At 40.5% G+C, this 20,200-nt stretch overlaps 1 protein-coding gene across 5 annotated transcripts in view; it reads left to right on the forward strand.

The window, feature by feature from the left end:
• LOC146974035 (CD166 antigen homolog) overlaps window positions 1-20,200 on the forward strand; it is an 87,136-nt gene that overhangs the window by 37,224 nt on the left and 29,712 nt on the right. For all 5 annotated transcript variants that reach the window (XM_085797103.1, XM_085797101.1, XM_085797099.1 and 2 more), the window contains exons 2-4: window positions 15,807-15,913; window positions 17,217-17,436; window positions 19,941-20,005. In XM_085797103.1, coding sequence (XP_085653229.1) covers window positions 15,807-15,913; window positions 17,217-17,436; window positions 19,941-20,005 — 392 coding nt within the window. The remainder of the gene's footprint in view (window positions 1-15,806; window positions 15,914-17,216; window positions 17,437-19,940; window positions 20,006-20,200) is intronic.

The following is a 20,200-nucleotide window of genomic DNA, read 5'->3' on the forward strand; positions in this document are numbered from 1 at the left end:
TAAAAGGCTTCACCAGTCGGTTTCTGCAGGTGAGAGGTTTCTAAACCAGTGAGCTGTTTCCACATTTACAGCCCCGGCTGGAATGCAGCAAACTCAGTGCGTGTGAAATAGAGTCGACGATGTGAGACAAGTGAGGGCAGAGGGCATATATGAGCCTAACTGAGCCCAGCCTGCAGGCAGCTAGAAGAATTTAGCATCTGCTGCACTCAACTAGTTTTCTTTTCCCTAAGAAATGATTTTATTAGAAGTGTCAGTGCAAAGGTCAAAGCTCCAATCTCTGCTGTTGTAGCTTTGTTGTTCCACAGGCAGCGGGGAAAAAAAGAGATGTGCTAATACCATGCACTACCTTCCTTGTCTCCATACTTTATTGATCTTTGTAGAAGGAATATAAAAATAGCAACAAATATAATCCGGGTTCCTGGGACTTGTGATTCTCCACATGAGAACTTTGAACAACATCCCAGACGCGTATCTTCAGCTGTTGAGGATTTAATGGTTTTTGTGTTCAACCCTCCTGCACGCATTTTTGTGCCGTAACAAAGGCTGTGATTAGCCTGACTGGGTTTTGAAGCTCTGTGTGTGGTGGCTGGGATGGGTTTCAAGACAGTGGTTTCTGCAGCTCCCACTCAGAAACAGATCAAAGGGTCGAGTCCACCATGAAAAGTTATTCCTCGACTTGTTTTCAAACCGCAAATATGTGTCTGCACATGAAATACTTTCTCTTTACAGATGAATCCTGGCTGCACAGGGTGTGATCTGTGATATTCTTTCCACTTTTTGCTCCGTATTTTCACTTTTTATGAGAGAACGGTAAAAACTTTAAAGTATGATAGGCCCTATATGTTGCCAAAAATAGTTGTCGGTCCTTAATTATGTCTGCAGATTGATTGTATTATTGACTAATAACATGTATTCATGTTCACAACTCTTTACTTCAGCTGAAATGACATGTAAAAAGATGAAAATCAATCATTCCTGAGTGCAAACTCAGAGAAAATGCTGAGCATACTAATAGACTGCACTTTGCTGTGTCCATTAACCGAGGGCTTTGTGTTCCTCCTGTTGATACGACACCAAGCATGTTTGTGTCGAGCGCTTTTGCAGGACAATGTAGAAACGAAACAAATGGCGGTTCAACAACAAAACGTCGATATCACTATATCAGAGGTTTATACCCCCCCAAAAAAAGCTTTTAAAAACTGAAAAGTCATCAATCAGACCTGTTGGTGTAACATGACATGCATTGAAACAAATGAGAAGTGGTAATGTGAGAGTATAGAGGAGGTTTACATCGACAGTTAAGTTCAAGTGTAGATTGATACAGATGGCGCTGCTGGCAGATATTGACATACGCATAAGCACGTACATGTGGGCCCTTGATTGCCATTTGAGCTGGCGACAAATTATCTGGTAAGTGCCAGCAAGTCAATCCATTAGTGCCAGTGACCCTAACAGCTTGGCTGGATGCCTCTTGAGTAATTCTGAGGTGTAGCTTTACACCGGGGCGAGGGACCCCTTGCATATGGGGCAGGATTGTCCTCTTTAAGTGGTGACATCGTATCCATCATTCATTTACCTGTGGGACTGATCCCAAATCCCTCAAGTTTTAACCTCCCTCTGAGGGGGGAATCTGCCAGCATGTTGACGGAAAAGAGAAGAGACTACAGGATGAAATGCAGGATTAAAGATCTGTGTAAAAGATTATTTATAGCTTTTAAATTTAGAATTATTTTTGCAGTCATCATGACAGCTTAGATTGAAGATGTTTTCTTCCCAAACGCTGGTTCTTTGACCTTGGTCGGAGCAATTCATCTCACTATCTTCTATCTTTTGCAGAGCATCTTATCATTATGCCATGCTGCGCCTTTCTGGATCAGGATGCATTTTGAATTATTAGAGAAGTTCAAAGTAGAATTCTAAAAGGAGGATTTATTTCCGAGGAGAGTGAAGCAGTTTCCATTCACAGATCGCCTTTCATTTACCAGAAAAGCTCAAATTAAAATGTAAACTGCAGGACCAAACATCTCCCCTCGCTGACACAGTGCTATTGTGCCGCAGCCTTAATCTGATCCGAGGATCGTGCTGGAGCTAATTACCATCTGCTCACTTACACTTCCTGGCCCTGGCACACAGGCTTGTTTTCAATTACATCTCCCGAAATAAGATTACAGCTTTCATTTTTATTTTGGGCGAGGAGGTTCTGCGTAGCTGCCTCTCCACCAGGTGAGGATCATTATGTGATCGGAGGAAGTACCAACCTCTTATTTTCCCCGCTGTGTTGATGCGGTCAGGAGCTCCGACCAGTGAGCTGAACAGAGTTGTTCCGACTCAGATACCAGTATCGGACGTGCCTCCCGATACTGCCTAAATGCCGGCATCGGTATCGGCGAGTACTGAAGTTCAGGCATCGATCTGATACCACATGTTTTAGAAACAGGAATCTGTTTACCAGTTAGTGAGACTCATTTCGTCTTTGCTGCTCTTAAAGGGATGCACCAACTTTTTTTTTTCCGTGTCTTGCCTCACTCCCGAGTCCATGACAAGCAGATAGACACTCGACTGTGCGTGCAGTAACAAGGGAGATACGGGCAGAGCTGGCGCACCGCTAATTAGCTTAGCTCAAACACTGGAAGTGTATGGGTAGTGTTAGCCTGCCTCCTACCCGAGCTGAAACCAGCAGTCAGAAGCTGATTTCATTTTAGCTCTAAACTCTGTAAATATATCACTTTATCTACATTTCAAACATTTTTAGGTGAGAAAGTAGCCGTTTAGATCAGCAGTGTGTCGTTAATTTGTCTAAATACCAGCTGTTTACAATTTTGTTCGGACGAATTCGGCGCTACTCAAGCTAGCCGTTGTGACCAACGCACTTCCGGTTACTTTCACAAAATAAAACACCCGTTGCCCTTTACATACAGAAAACCATGACCATATAATTTGTGCTTTTACTTTGAAATAGGAAGCTAACCTACCCTCGATGTAGCTAGCTTGAACCAAAATAAAGCGTCTTTGCTTGAACCCTCCGTTTTGACCGATCTCGTCCCGTTAGCGGCATTTGACGGCTCAAGATGCCTTACCGGAGAGTTTTGTCAGCTCTGAGACGAAGATCGGCCCGCCGGTTTCCGTTTAGAGTTGCTGAAGAGTTTCTCTGATGACTTTAGGTGGAGGCAGGCTAACACTACCCATACACTTCCAGTGTTTGAGCTAAGCTAATTACGGGTGATACGGCTCTATGTCCCTTGTTACTGCACGCACAGTCGAAAGGATGGTGTCTATCTGCTGGTCATGGACTCGGGAGTGAGGCAAGACACCAAAAAAACGACGGGATACTGCCCTAAAGGTGTGGTCTTGGTTACAGTTTAACTCCATTTGTTATGTGAACGCAACCGGACCTCGATCTGCTCCAACTTCCGGTGTACACCGCAAGTTTGAGCTAAAAAAGGCTCCAGTAGTTATAGCTGGGCAGTCGCGCTTCCATATTTCTACTATTTACAGAGAGAGGTTACTACAAACGGTATAAAACAAAATGACCAGCGCTACAATCAACCCACGTACTTGTCTCCATTGTTAAGGTTTAGCGTTACTTCTCAGAGTTTCTTTTTTACAATCGGGTCAGACGTCATAGAAACATGACGCTCTGCTGCGTTTGGACCAGAATGAAAACAAACTTGTATGGATGCGAATTGTACGAGCAGAAAATGAAACAAACAATGTATCATTTTGGCATCTACTATGGTTCGCATCCTTGGTAGGCATCAATTTGTGCGAAACAGCAAGAAATAGTAACAGAGCATCTTTAAATTCTCTCCTCTCCCACACTGTGCTCTCCAATTTGCTAATACCAATGTATTACATACGTGTTTTTTACTCTGATTCGTGGAATAATGAAGCTTTAATATCGTACCCTGAATCTAACCTATTTTCCTTCTTGAACTTTGCGTTTTATCATTTTCCCTCTTGCTCTCCTGCATTTCAGAAAATAAAGTCGTAATTTTAGCCACAAATTTTCCACATCAGGCCCATTTTTGTGTGTTTTATTCCATCTTTAGCCATAACTATAGATAATAGCCAGGTTTTTTTGCGGATGCTTCCGTCCACTGTGCGTCATCCTGCCATGCACAGTAAAGCGTGACTTCATCTCTTGTCCATGGTGGATCCTGAGCTGTATTATGCAGGACGTGATGCTGGGATCCTAGTGTACAGTACAAGCCACGGTTACAGCGCACTCGCCTGAAGTTGCGCTTTAGAGTAGTAAGAGAGGAGTAGTTTCACGTCGTGTTGGTTGGCTGAGGATTTCATTAGTTCCATGAAAAACCTCACCCCGAGCTGTGTCATTGATTTAAAGCAGAGAACATGACGACTGAGCATGGCTGTGATAGTGATTCGAGATTATCAATCTTCTTATCCATCCACGCACAAATGTTTTGGCTCAATAAAAAGAACAGACACGTTCACATGAAAGAAAATCAAAGACAAAATATGTATAAGTCTGTTTCAACTGGTTTCCCAATCACAACAGTAACAGTTGGAGTTTGGTGAGGTCGTGATGTAGCGTGGTGGGACCATGAGAGTTTTGTTCTTACCCAATGACAACCTCATCTAAACTGAACCACTTCATTTCTGCCTAAAGAAAACAGAATAACAGATAATTGTTAGCGGATGTTGCTCGGTATCTCTATAAAAATTTCAGGGACTCCAAAGATGTCTGTCTGTCGGCAGTTGAAGTGGTTTTAAACATTATGTCTTAGTATAATAGCTGCTATTTATGCTCAGTTGTATTTCTTTGTGGGAAACTCTGCAATTACCAAATACACTCCACATTCAATTTTATGCTTGAAATTTTATGTCCTTATGCTGTCATCCTTGAAATTTGGGCTGAAATTGTAAGTTGCAGTACTAACAAGTGTTATTGTGTGAGCACAAAATCCCAAATTACTGTTCACGACACTGAATTTTAAAGTTGTATTGAACATTTTAACATTTTTAATTGGAATTTCCGGTTGAAAACTTTTTTTTTAAAGCCTTGAAGGGTTGTCAATACAAATTCCAATTAATACTAAAAATTTGCATTAGATTTTACATCAATATAGATACGCTATGTCATCAATTGTCATATCGACATATGTATGATTATAGTGTAAGTGAGATAAATTGTATCTATGAAACAAAGTGTATTGTGAGTCCCTGACTGACCTTTTATTTGTTATGAAACCCATGTGAGACAGATTATGAAAACTGATTTTTAATTTCATACAAATAAAAGTCAGACAGTCAGGTGACCAAGGTAACGTCCAGATAGCGAGAATTCAAATCTGAAGCTGCGTCAGTTCTCCTGAGATAACATCACATTAACATCGGTTTAACCTGATGAAGATGAAGATGGGTTGATCTGATAGTTTCACTCGTCGGCGAACAGGGACGTCTTCTGTCTCTTTGCGGTGTACGTTAACTTTCTTCATACGTATTCAATTTTTCACACCGTCAGTAAACACGTCAGTCAGTCTGCTGCTTCGTTTCTCAGTTTAATGTTCATCATTTTCCTTTTAAAGCCGCTGGAAATCTGGTTTCAAGTCTCTCTCTGATCATCAAACGCTGAATCTGCTTCATCAAGACTGGAGCTGTGGCTTGATTAGATTTGAAGGGCGACACAAGAAGCAAACAACCTCACAAGTTTTTAGGTTGTGTGTCTGTCCATCTCCCCTGTTCTCATGATCATAATATGGCTGCAATGCCTCGTTAAGATTGAACTGATTGCAGTTTGGTAGTTAAAGGGATAGTAGCATTTTTTTAAAGTGGGGTTGTATGATCTACAAATAGCCCCTAAGTACTTTAATTGCAGTAGAAGACTCTCTGCACTCCTCCCGTTAGCAACGCCAGCCCATAGCCCTGCCCAGAGATTTACAACATACAGTGTTGTGAATGGACCCAAAGAAACGGCCTATTTTCGCGGCCTAAAAGAGGTTTTACCTGAAAGAAAATACACAGTTCCATTGTTCGCTATAATAGGTCCAAATAAAAACTGTGTTTTTCCTGCACTTTGAAGGGCTGGAAAAAATTATATTATAGCGAACAATGGAACTGTGTATTTTTTTTCAGGTAAAACCTCTTTTAGGCCGTGAAAATAGGCCGTTTCTTTGGGTCTGTTCACAGCACTGTATGTTGTAAATCTCTGGGCAGGGCTATTATGGGCTGGCGTTGCTAACGGGAGGAGTGTAGAGAGTCTTCTACTGCAATTAAAGTACTTAGGGGCTATTTGTAGATCATACAACCCCACTTTTAAAAAAAAAATGCTACTATCCCTTTAAGGTCAAAGGTCAAGGTAACATGTTGATGTGTGACATGTTTTTCGCCAATTTAAATGCTGGTTATTACAAATGTTCACGCAGTTGTGATGAAATGAAAAGAGCAAAACTTCACTGTATATCCAGCCATTATTCAGTGCTGCAGCTCGGGGACATGAGAGGAAGCTGTGACCATATTTGGTGTCGGGTTGGGATACAGCGCTGGTGACTGACTGTGAATGTTGGGAATCTGGGTATCGTCAGTGGTGGGTCGAAGCTTCGTCTCAGATATCAGAACCAGCTTTGCTCTGATAAAGTGTGTACGTGCAGCTGCAGCAGGATTCTTTGGTTGTAAAAACTTGGGGGTGTTGAGTTTGAAAGACAGTGGGCTTTATGAAGCCAGGGGGGGGTATAATGAAAAGATAATTGTGATTCAGTGTGGGGCGTAGGATACGGTGTCATTCTTGGAGTCATTACAGCTCCATCATTAAAAATGTATGCGATTAGTCCCTCGACTTCATCGCAGCGCTGTGCTCAATCACGGGAGGAAACTTTAACGATGCTTTGTGCAGCCTGGCGCGGTGCTTTATGTGCTGTTTGCTCCATACGGCAGCACTGTTATAACTCAGGGCACATGTTAAAGGGATAGTTCACCCAAAATTGAAATGTCACTCATTATCTACTCACCCTCATGTGGACTAAGGGGCTGGGAGAAGTTTCAGAGTCCTCCGTGGCTTCTCTGAGTTACAGGGGGTCTCGGCGTAGCAGTGCATGTCCATATAACGGTTGCAAATGGATACCAACTGTCTTCGTAACAAAAAGACACACCAAAAAACATCCAAATACCTCCATGCTGCTCGTATCTCTGAGGTTGTGACTAAAACTGAACTGAATCGGATGTGACTGTATATGGGTGAGTCGTGCTCTTAATTTTTTTCGGGACATTTTCGCATTTCGGGGCTTCAATACAAGACAGACATTACATACGAGCAGCATGGAGGTATTTGGATGTTTTTTGGTGTGTCTTTTTGTTACGAAGACAGTTGGTATCCATTTGCAACCGTTATATGGACATGCACTGCTACGCCGAGACCCCCTGTAACTCAGAGAAGCCACGGAGGACTCTGAAACTTCTCCCAGCCCTTAGTCCACATGAGGGGGAGTAGATAATGAGTGAAATTTCAATTTTGGGTGAACTATCCCTTTAACAGTAGGTGGGAAGAAGCTGCACCGCTGTCAGGAGGAACGTATAAGGCGACCGACACTGTGTGGGCGATGTATAAACAATTCCCTCCTACCTGCACATGCTGCTGACACACACACAGTGTCAACAGACAGCACCGTACCCCCCACTAACCACGGTGCCATTTTTAGCAAACCCACAGTCTGAGTCTCAGTCTGCCTTTGATCACTACCATGGCAGGAGCCTCTCTGATGACTCATGCAGATAGGCGCCCATACACTGGCAAAAAAAAAAAAAAAAAAAATCATAAAAAACCTCTGTGGCTCTCGCTCACGCACTGATACGCTCATTTCGTTGGGTCATTCAGCGTGAGCCGATACGTGAGCGGTAATTGGCCAATTTGGTTCATGAGGACGGTCGCGGATTTAATGTGTTTGTCTCCGTATCCTCCGTCTCTCTCCTGTGACATTCATTTTTGTTGCTCAGATCCTCTGTTGATGATGAGATTGTACTGTAGGTAGGTGTTGTTCTTTTGTTTGCTCACACCAATATATAGGCTATAAACCCTGTGATTTGTTCCACTGGTTCTCAAACAACCGTTTTCCACCAATAACTCCTAAACTAACAGATGAGATTCTGTCATTTTGTTACTTAAGAATGTGAAAATAGGTTATTCTCCCCCACCAAAGTGTTGTTTAAAGCAGTGGTGCTCAAAGTGGGGTCTTCTGACCCCACTTTGAGCACCACTGCTTTAAACAACACTTTCTTTTTCTGTTTGCAGCTCTTTGTTAAACCTGCAAACAACCAACACCTCCTTTATTTTACTCCGGGGCTTTGCAGGTGGTAATATATCGAGCTTTGTTTGCAAACATCCAGTACTTATTCATCTAGCAGTTAGGGAACAATGTAATTTTACATCATCCAACACAAACACAGCATTCATATAAATTTGCACTCATCTGTGAAAGGAGAGCTGTCCACCCATCACAGTGATTACACCAATGTCAAGCGTTTCCCATTATGTTTCACAGTAGAGACAAGTGGATGTGTTGTTATGCTAATGCATGTTAATCATCTCCTTGCTCTGAATGAGTGATTAGCCTCATTTCAGATAGAGGGAGCAACAGCAGACATGCAAATGTTTCTTCATCTGTTCTACAGGGCTCGACTGAAACAGAGAAGAATGAAAGAATGACCGCGGTGGCATTTCAGACACGAACGCTACGGCGCTGCGTTGAGATGCGTTGATAAATAGGGCCGACTCTTTGTAGATCCCTTCGCTCCTCTACCAGGAAAGGAGCATGTTTCTCAGGCTGTCGCTCCGTCGTCTCTCTCATTATGTTGGAATAAGCTTTCCCCCACAGGTCTGTCACATCTCTTTGCATCCCGCACAAGCAGCTATATGAGGTTAGAAAGTAAAGAGTGAAATCATCTTCTCCATCCTCCCTCGTGGCCCTCTGCTGTAATCGAAGGTCTGAGGACCGAATGAGTTTCTCCCACAGCTGCATCTCTGCAGAGGAACAAAGCCGTTATGATTGTCAGCGGCACTGAAGGTGACATGGGATGCATCTGGCATTTTATTCATGCTTTTGCATTGTCAGTCTGCGTTAAATCCACCGCATTCCCTTTGGCTTAGTGTGTTTTTTTCGCATTATGCTTTCAGGAGGGGATGTGGTGGAGCGAAGTGCTGCAATCACAACTCCAGTTTGGTTTTTCGGGCCTGTGCTTGACGCAGGAATCACATTTCACTGTGACAGCTGCAAGCTGGCATGGTTTGGGGCTATATGCCAGTTCACAAACACACACACACACACACACACACACACACACACCCATCGTCTGGATATAGATGATGTTTGACTTGCTAATAGTTTGACTGACTGGGTTGAACTTTTGTATGAGGAAGTCTTTATGCCTCTGTTATAATCCATATATATCCTCCTCTGTGAGCCTTGTTCATTTGCTTTCTGTCCTCACTGACAAAACTGCCCCCCCCCCCCCCCCCCCCCCCCCGCCCCCTCGCGTGCCCCCTGGCATCACTATTGCTGTTACTGCACTGGAGGCATTGTGGTGAAACATTGATAAGTGGTTTCAGTTTAATCCAACCAGAAATTTCGACTCAGGCAGCAACTTTATGACCAAATGATTTGTCTGCCGGCCAAGGTGATTTAGGAGGATTAGTCCATGTAACATTAAATAGACATGTGTTAAAGGGACATTGTGTAGTTATTCCTCCCATCTAGCGTTGCGGTCGTATATCGCAAGCAACTGAATCGTATTTTTCATGCTGCATTCACGTGAAATTGGGCGGACGGCAGACGGACGACAGCTGCTGCACGTAACGGCATAAACAAGCCTCTATGTAAACTAAGTTACCGTCTTTCTCTGGACTTCTGTGACTAAAATGACATCTGATTTGTTAGTGACGGCCGTCTGCCCGACTGCAGGTGAATGCAGCATCAGTGTAACGCTCTATTCCTCCTCACTGTGTTACCGCGGTGACTTTTCACAGACGCCACCTCCACCTGAGCCGACAGCTCCGGTGTCTCCGCTGAGTTTCCATGGTTTCCTACCGTCACGCTGCCACTGAACGTAAAAAAAAAAAATGGCGGCACGACAACATGGCAGCCAGCACCAAGCTTACCCGCTCCATGTAGATATGAATGATATGAACGGCTAATTCAGAGCTGAAAGGAACACTTCAGTTTGTTGATGGAGGGGGATTACTGATTCATGAAAAACAGACTTTTGAACCAAATAATCGATTTTCGTGAATAGAGAACAGGAGAAGTTACACAATGTCCCTTTAAATCCACATGTGTTAACATACAGTCACAATACACATGTTGCTTTTCATTAATACTAACAAAATGAATTTAAAAATCTACAGTTTTTATTCCCCGTCTCCCTTGCAGTTTGATAACACAGAGCCTCTCTGAGGAGGAGTGAGAGTCATATCAAAGGAACTAACTTTGGAGTGTCAATTAAAGTGCTTTTGTAGTGATGAACGCTGGATGAGGAGACCCTAGACAGGCCTGTTTTCATCTCGCCCGGAACACATTGTTCAGCTGCTAGATAATCGTGAGATAAGCGCATTTGTGTTCGAGCTGCCACAGCAAACAAATACAGGCCCTCAAGGCACAGAGGTTTGTGGGATTTTTTATTTTTATTTATTTTTTTCTTATAAAGTGAAGCAGGAAAAAAAAAAAAGAGGCAGGTGTTACAAATTCTAAGCAGCTTTGCAGCCAGAGTGCCCAACTCCGCTGATATACTCATGATCTCTTGGAGAGGAGGAGATGAGAGAGATAAGAGTGGAAAAAAAAGAAAAAAAAAACGTTAAGTGGTTTGCAATAAAGTAAACCATCTTCTCTCTCTATCCTCCCACCCTCTCTCCACTAAACACACATCTATTATAATCACCCTCCTCCCTCCCTATGGGACCGTTAATCAGCAGGACAGAGATCGACAGTTTACTGCACTTGTTGTCGGATGTGAACCCACAAATCTCAGTGGATCAAAGAATATTATTTGAAACCCAATAACATTACACACACACACCCACATACCCCTCCCTCCCCCGCTTTCTCACCTCTGCTCTTTCTAGCTGTTAATCAGGGAGGTTAATGTGCTGCTATTACTTCCGTCGCCCACCTGTTTGAACAAAGGCTCTTCTGTTGGTCCTGGGTGACGTGTGGCTTGAAACCTGAAGAGATGAAGTCAACAAATATTGTAGTTACTCACTCACTCCCCCCTCCTCCTCCTCCTCCTCCTCCTCCTCCTTGTAGGTATTGTTTACACTGATGTAAATAAACCCACAATCCAGAAGGGAATTAAACACAACAGGAAAAAAAATAAGAATAAAAACACGATAAATTGAAGAGGAAACATGCTCGGAGCTACAGTGAGGCTCGGTGCCAATTTGTTGTAGTGTTGCAGCTGAAGAAAATCTGACTGAGAGACGGAGCGGTCGAGTGGTTAAGAGCATGTGTCCCATGTCGGTGATGCCTAATGTACTGATCGCTGAATTGATTCCCGGCTATAGTAGCGATATTGTGTACTGCGTGTCATTTCCCCAGTTTCTCTCTCCACTATCCTACTGTAGTATCAGTTTAAGGCCAAAAAGGTTTTAAAGAGAACATGTGAAAGGCAGCAGAGTCGCAGCAGAGAAGCATGAGCAGGTCTGGCTGCATTGTTTGCTTTGTATTCATAGGTAACCACCGTTTATCTCCAGCGCTGTTACACTAACAAGAACCACTGTAGCGGAAACAGGATGTCATTTTAAAACTGGGTCTCTGGGTATGTGTGTGTTTGTGTTTGTGAGGCACTGACTGTCACTGTACTGTTGCAAACTGGATCAACTTCATGTTTGTGTTGCACAATTTAGCCAGAGCGTGTATGGATGGTGATCTGATGAAACCATGTGTAGGTTTGGTCAGGTATGTTTTAGGTGTTTTTTTTAGGGCTGCAATTATAACGATTATTGTCATTATCGATTAATCTGTTGATTATTTAAACGATTAATCGATAAGTTGTTTAGTCGATAAAATGTTGAAAAACATCACTCAGTGTTTCCCAAACCACCAGACGACGTCCTCAGACTCAGTTTATTGTCATAAAGGAACAAAGAAACCAGAAATAATCACATTGAAGAAGCTGGAATCAGAGAATTTGGACTTTTTTTCTTTAAAAAAAATACTCAAACCGATTATTAGATTATCAGAATAGTTGACGATTAATTTAATAATCGATTATATTGTTCGATTAATTGGTTAATTGTTGCAGCTCTAGAGTTTTTATTAGTCTATAGTGGCGTCTGATTTAGGTCAAATAAAAACTCACCATGCATGCAGCTCATTGTTTTTATGGTTGTGGTTTGCACATCAGAAAAATGCAGTCCATGGTCACCACAAATACTTCAGCTGTGCTTCTCTCTGACTAACGATATGTCTCTTTACCTCGTCTTAGAGCCCGTCCACACTAATATGGATTTTCTGAATTATTCTCTCTGTTTCAGTTCATGCATCTCACCGACAGCATTAATTACCTGTATACAAATGCACAGTCTTTGTATGTGTTTTGACTGCAGGTCGGTGAAACTGTCACCTCTGATTAAATGGAGATTCCAGTGACAGGAAAACAGAGAGGAAACAAACCCCGACCGTCTTATTTATACTAAATTTAGAGAGGTTATCTTCTTTTTTTTTCTTTTCTTCTCACCGCTTTGTTCTCTCTGCTCTGTAGTTTCCCAGATCCTCATAATTAGCCATCCAGCTCCAATTCACAGAGACAGTTTGTTTACTTCTTCATAAATGTTGTGTGTTCAAAGATGATAAATTTAGCCGAGTCTTTGAGCTGAATTCCCATCAGAGAAAAAATGTAGCTTTTTTTATTTTTATCTTTCCTTCCTTTTTCTTTAACTTCCTTCACTAAACCGTAACTAGTGTTGCACATTGTATTACATGGATGCTTTAATTTGAAAGTGCTGCTATGCACAATTTCCTTGAAACATTTTTTTTTTTAAATCGATGAAGCTTTGTGTTACTGGAAGTTTACACAATTGATTTATTTTTTATTTTTTTGTATAAACGGGAAGAAACACAGGTCAAAGCTGACTTTACTCATTATATCTTAAGAAATGAAAAAGAAAACAGAGGAATCAATGTAGCGTCCTCACATACATATACATACAGTGTATGCTGCTGCACACAGAATAGAAATAAAATAGCCAATTTGATGAACGTGTGAGATAATTATTGATCGCTGAAGTAAAGCTTGTTCGTGGTTTCCACAAGAAAAAAGCAATTCTTCACAGCTAAATAGAACCTATAGTGCGGTTACAAGTAATATCCTGACTGCAGGTGTCCTAATGCAATAAAGTCATTATCCGCAATGGAAAGAGAAAACTGTGGAGGCCTTGAAATTGTGTTTGAAAGTGTTTAAACCTCAATACAGTCAGTAATGAAGTTAGTATTATTAGAGGAAATCTTCTCCTCTTGTTTTCTTTAGAATTGATTAGTAGGTAATTGATGCCAGTGAGTTCACATCCACTGAGGGACACGAGCTTTTCTAGCACTTTCCTCCCATCGCGCTGTGATAAGTAGTTCTTGTAGTTTAGTTAAGGCCCCGGTGGAGCGGTTGTGCCTAGTGTAGTTAAAATTTGATGTCAGTAAAAAAAGTCAGTGGAGGTCTACTCTGCAGAGAGAGAGGTTTGGCTGGAGAGTAAACAGCCACTTTGGTTTTTGCAGCTGCTCTTGTCATGTTTGTGTCCTCATCGCTGTGGAATGACCAGAATCTGAACCACCTCTTGTTCTGCCTGTTTAAGCGCAAAAAAGAAAAAGAAAAGCTCAAAGAGAAAAGAGTCGGAGCGTGGAGACCTTAGTGTGAAGACCACTCTGCTCTGACCTCCATCCATCCATCTTCTCTCCCTCTCTCCCTCCCACATTGCACACATTGCAGTGAGCTGTGCCACCATAGCAACACAGTCCAGTGAGTGCTGGCTCGCAATAGTGCACGGAGGAATACACTGCAAAAACTCAACATCTCACCAAGAATATTGTCTTATTTCTAGTCAAAACTAATCTCATTATACCTAAAATCACATAAAAAGCAGCTTGTTTTTAGACACTTTTTACTTCTTTCAAGCATATTTTCACTTGAAATAAGTAGAAAAATCTGATAGTGGAGCAAGTTTTTCTTCCTTATTACAAACACAAAAAACTTGCTTTCACTGGCAGATTTTTCTACTTATTTCAAGTGAAAATGTGTTGGAAACAAGTGAAAATTATCTAAAAAAACAAGTTCATTTTTAGGTGATGAGTCTTATTTTAAGCGGAAAGAGTTTAGTTTTGACTAGAAATTAGACATTTTGACAATTAAATAAGACAAATTTTCTTGGAAAGATGTTGAGTTTTTGCAGTGTGGCTTTGTGTTGCCTTCGTAGAGCACAAGGAGCAGTGAGCTCAGCCCACCGTGCAGCAACCTCTCACCTCTCTGCCATTGAACGTATTCGGAGGCGTGTTTGAAATGCGGTGTCACCCCCCAAAACGTCGAGATTCACACACCCATTCATTGACATTCACTTATACTTAAGAAGGAGCTGTCAGTCTCATGACATCACGGTGATATGAAGTGTATATTTAGTTTGACTCTCCTGTTCTTTCGCCCCCTCAGCGCTGATCAAAGGCTCCAGATCAAGTGATCTAACACGGCTCCTCACATAAAAAATGTGAATCCCACAAGCACTTTTCTACTTCTTGTTGCTGGGTTTCTTATGATAACACCCTGGGACTATTACGCAGCGCTGCGTGATGCTCGCTTTGAGATTCCAATCAGGCTCCAAACAGAGGGACAGGAACAAGCAGTACTAATGAAAATGGTAGTAACCAGTGGTGTAGTCTATGTGATACTCAGGTACACTCAGTATACCCACTGGAAATGCATAAATATTTCAGTATACCCAGTACAACAAAACTATCTAAAGTATACAGTATGTCAATGGTTCTCAAAGTGGGAGGATTGACAGGGTTCAAGGGGGTCCCCAACTTTTTCTACCACTTTTTCCTAGAATTTCTTTTATAAATGCAAAATCATTTGAAAATTACCTCACTTTTACCAATAGGGCAATTTAAATCCATAATTCATCATATTTGACCTCTAACTGCTCCTGCTTTTAACTACACTAATGTATTCAAGTTATGCTTATGTATGTTTGTTATGTCTGAATATTTATGTATGTCTCAATTGTTTTGTCTTCTGTCTTTATATATTCTGTGTTTCATCTCGGCTATATTGTAAATGAGGTTGCTCCTCAATATATCTCCGAGTTTAAATAAAGATTATTAATTAATTAATTTTTACCAGTTTCTTCCAAAATTTTGAGAACTTTTTTTTATTTTTTAGAAATTGTACCACTTTTTCTAGCAAAAGCAAGAACATTTTTTTTTACCACTTTTTTCTAAAAAATTTTGAGAACTTTTTTGTTTGTCTTTTTGTGAAAATCTTAACGACATTTTTCTAGAAATGTATAAAACTTTTTGGGAGAAATTGTACCACTTTTTTTCCAGAAATTTCTCTATACTGTAATCTTTCAAAAATGCACGCCTAATTTAAACGTACATTGATTGTTTGTGTATTTCTGGTGTTTGCTTCAAAATTTTGTCCAATGGGGGTCCGTGGTCTAATTTGTGTCAATTTTGGGGTCCTTGATATAAAAGAAGTTTGAGAACCACCGGTCTATGTGATACAAGTACAGTTTACCTGCCTAAAAAGCAGTATACTGTACCCACTACAAAAACTTAGACTACACCACTGGTAGTAACAGTATGTTGTCTTGTGTGTTACAGTGTGGGCTTCGGAAACTACCACCGCCCTGTACGGCAAGACCCTCAATATACCATGCAACGGAGGCATCGCACCACCGGCCGATCTGATGTTCATCAAGTGGAAATACGTAAGTCAATATTGACTGTGTGTTTTCTCTGAAGAGTTCAAGTGCAGTGACTGAACACTCTCCCAGTCAGTGGATGGTAAAAAAAACCAACCAAAAACGACGTTGGGATGATGATAAACTTCTGTATTTTCAAATTACAGTTTTTGCTTTTTTAACTGAATATTTAAAATATTTCTTAAAGGTATAATATGTAGGAATTCCCCCCATCTAGCGGTGCGGTTGCATATCTGAAAGTATTCTAGATGTTGCATTCACGTGAAATCGGGCAGACATCAGACAGACAACAGACGCTGCATGTAACAGGATAAACAAGCGTCTATGTGAACAAGTGGTTCGGTGCGCTGCCCACTTATGTATTTGTAACGACTTGTAACAACTCATTCTAAGGTACCAGAAAGCTTTCATTTGTATGCAGGTGTGATTCGATTTCAGTGAAATACCTATTTATGAAAGCAATATCTGATTTTTGCTAATAAAAAGCCAAATAAGTTACATACTGGGGCTTTAACCAAAAACAGTGTGCATGTACTAAAGATACTGTCGGTTTCCTCACCTAACGACAAAAAAGTAAAGAAAAAAGGAGTAATTCAGGAAGAAAAAAGAGCAAAAATATAATAAAAGACGAAGAGGAAATTCTGTCATAAGTTGCACAGTATTGCCAAAGACTTCAAATAGGCACACAGTGCACTTAGAATAACATTGAACTATGACAAAGTGTCATCAGCGCATCAAATTCACCTCTGATGTACAAAACCAAGTGAAGATCCAGATCCAGGTTTGTACTGCCAGAGGAGCTTTTCTGAGGAGAATAAAACCAGTCAGTGTTGCATTGTGTTGACGCCATGATTGTAGATAAGATATAGAAGATATAGAAGGCGACGTAAGTTCAACACAATTAATTGCAATGTAATCGAAAGTGCATACAAATCAATGGAGCTAATCACATCGGGGAAAATGGAAAAAAGATGAACAGACTGATATTTTTTGCTCATAAATAATCTGTATCTGCCCATATAATTGCAATATGATGTTTTTTTTGCATTAGGTTGCATTGTAATTCCTCATCTCTACTTTTTTCTTTCCAAACCACCAAAAACAGATCCACATCAAATCCAACTGAATCAGAAACAACACGACTTGACAGCGTGTACATCTTCTAATCAGTATTTGTTTTTCATGTCGTAACAGCTGACTGACAGACGCTCTTTAGTGAACGACAGATTTAACACCAGCTCTTCTTGTATTTGAGATTATAAATGAGAAGCTGTGATTCACAACTTCCTGTCTCCTCCTCGTGCTTTAGGTAAAAGATGACGGATCTTCTGGCGATCTGTTGGTCAGACAGGCTCGCAACGACAAGGCCACCATCCAGGCGACCGACAGCTACGCCCAGCGCATCAGCATCGACGACAACTACAGCCTGCACATCACCAACGCTGCCCTTACAGACCAGAGGACCTTCACCTGCATGGTGGTGTCGGAGAGCAACCTCAGGGAGTACTCGGTGACCGTTTCTATCAAGAGTGAGTTCCTTGTCTTTGTTCTTATTGGCTTTTTTAAGCATTATTATGTAAACGATTAATCGATTAGTTGTTTGGTCAATAAAATGTTAGAAAATGTTGAAAAATGTCAATCAGTGTTTCCCAAATCACAAGGTGACATCCTCAAATGTCTTGTTTTGTCCACAAACCAAAGAGAGACTCAGTTTATTGTCATAAAGGAACAAAGAAACCAGAAATATTCACATTTAAGAAATGAATTGAATCAGAGAATTTGTTTTTTTTCTCTTAAATACCGATTATTCGGTTGTCAAAATAGTTGACGATTAATTAAAAAATTGATTATTGTTTGATTATTTGTTGCAGCTCTAATCTTTTTATACTGGTGCACTGTCAGACATGATGAAATAAGCAGTACAACTCTTTATCAGTGGTGAAATCAATAGGAAGATGATGTTTAAAAACAAGAGAGAAGAGGAAATATTCAACTTTCAAACCTATGACTACATATTATTATCAGTATTGTTATTATCATGTTCTCAAAAGTGTTTTTTCCTCTACGTAAAAGTCTTGACTACAAAGACACAACTAAGATTAGACCCTGAAACAGATGAATATGAAAATGTTGCTGTATCTGCAAATATTTTGTGGCACTGTTGTGAAATGCAATTAACACCTTTAATATGTAACACCTGAAAACATGAATTATGTTTGGAGACATTGCACTGCAGAGTAGGCAGCTAGAAATAAGACGGTGAGATACAGATCATAGAATAGTCAGTCCTCTTCAAATAAAGAAACTCATCATCCAGACACATCAATTAATTCAATTTGTGAAGGTTTTTTTTTTGTGTCATTTCTATTAAGTCATTTATGTAAACAGAAAAGAATTAGCACCGACTTTTCAAACCAAAACAATTACGTTCAGTCAAGCTTATTCAAGGAAATGTGTCTGACAACCTGATTTGACTTAATAACATTAAAACAATGTTATCTACTGTGGATTCATCAGAAATACTGGTCCATGAACCACTTCCTCTAAACCTTGAGAAAACCAAACCCCGGCGGCCGTGACTGTACTCCGCCGTGTTTCATCAGCATCTCAAAGGCTGTTAAAGTTAAAGTCTGTTATTGTGCACTTTGTATTTTAAAAAAAAGCTGTGGCAACGTTGTGTTAGAAACTTTTATTCCAATAAAGCACTTGGCTGGAGAGACGCAGATTCTCTAAACTCCGACATTAATAAACATCAGCTGCATCGTTCGTTCTTTAGCGCTTAAAATGACTAACACCGCTGGTTGCACATCGTAATTACCACTAATTATTATTAATTCTGTAAGCACCGTGATGACAGGCTTAAATTAAACCCGGCTTTTGGTCAGCATGTGTCAAATCAAGTCAAATCAAATGAACTTTATTGTCCCTTGTAGTCCAGGCAATCTAGCTCATTTTGGACCCCAAAATAGAACTAATTGTAACAGAATGTTTTTCACCATACATCATTTCTATGAGGTGTCTAGAACAACATACTGAAAGTCCTAAGAAATCCTAGTTGGGGAAATATGTTTAATTCGCATCATTATTTACTGTATAAAGTCTATGGTGCCGACAACAATACACCCCAATGGGGCTATTTTTTTCCTTTACTCCTATCACAATGAAACTTAACATAATGAAAGTATCCATGAAATGTAACATTTTTTGTATTACAAGTTTCTTTGAAAATGAATTTGAATATGCAAATGAGCCTTACACTAATCAAATATGCCCAAAATACACCCAAATAGACTTATTTTCTTCCTTTACTCCTACCACAATCACACTTCACACAATAAAAGTATACATGAAAAGTAACATTTCTGTATTTCAAGTTTCTTGGAAAATTAATTTTAAATATGTAAATGAGCTCAACACTAAAGGAAAAAAATAGCCCCATTGGGGTGTATTGTTGTCGGCACCATAGACTTTATACAGTAAATAATGATGAGAATTAAACATATTTCCCCAACTAGGATTTCTTAGGACTTTTAGTATGTTGTTCTAGACACCTCATAGAAATGATGTATGGTGAAAAACATTCTGTTACAGTTATTAGTCTGTGGTAAAGTTATTAGTCTGTGGTAAAACGCTATTTTGCCTGGACTATGAGGGAAATTTGTATTGGGCCACAAAGTGCTACTGCAGATACCGACAGTACAGACTGTACATTCATGCACTTCCATGTGTGTGAACAGAGGAGAGACAAGGAAATAAATTAAAAAATTGAAAGATAGAAGCAACATGTTTACACAGTCAAGATAAGATTACTGTGCTATTATTATTTTCACGATAGCACCCAATCTGACAGTGTGTACTGTATGTACTGTACAGTTGTATGTGAGTGTGTTTTTTTTTCCTCTCCACTGTCGCTAAGTGCCACTCCGTCAGTGTTTTTCTCTGTAATGTTGTGAGGTTGTGACCAGACTCAGTAAAGTGCCCTAGATGAAGAAAAAACTGAATTGTCTCTCTCTCTCTCCTCCTGTGTTTGCAGAGGCACCGAAGTCCGTGGAGATTTTGGAGAAGGCCAAAGCGTTGCAGAAAGACAAACTAACACCGGTAAGATTTCGCTGCAGCACTCTGCATTGTAGTGTGTAGTGTTCTTCGCTGACGAGGTGCGAGTCTGTCCCATTACACTGAATGTATTCAGCATTTTTCATGAACTGCGTTGAACCGGGGATGCTCATAAATACCAAATATGTACCCACTGCTTATTGTTTTATTTTAATGAGCTTGGGAATTTTCAATGGTTGC

This window comes from Trachurus japonicus, chromosome 14 (genome assembly GCF_045865225.1).
Source record: "Trachurus japonicus isolate A0001 chromosome 14, Traja_1.0".
Classification (NCBI taxonomy): Eukaryota; Metazoa; Chordata; class Actinopteri; order Carangiformes; family Carangidae; genus Trachurus; species Trachurus japonicus.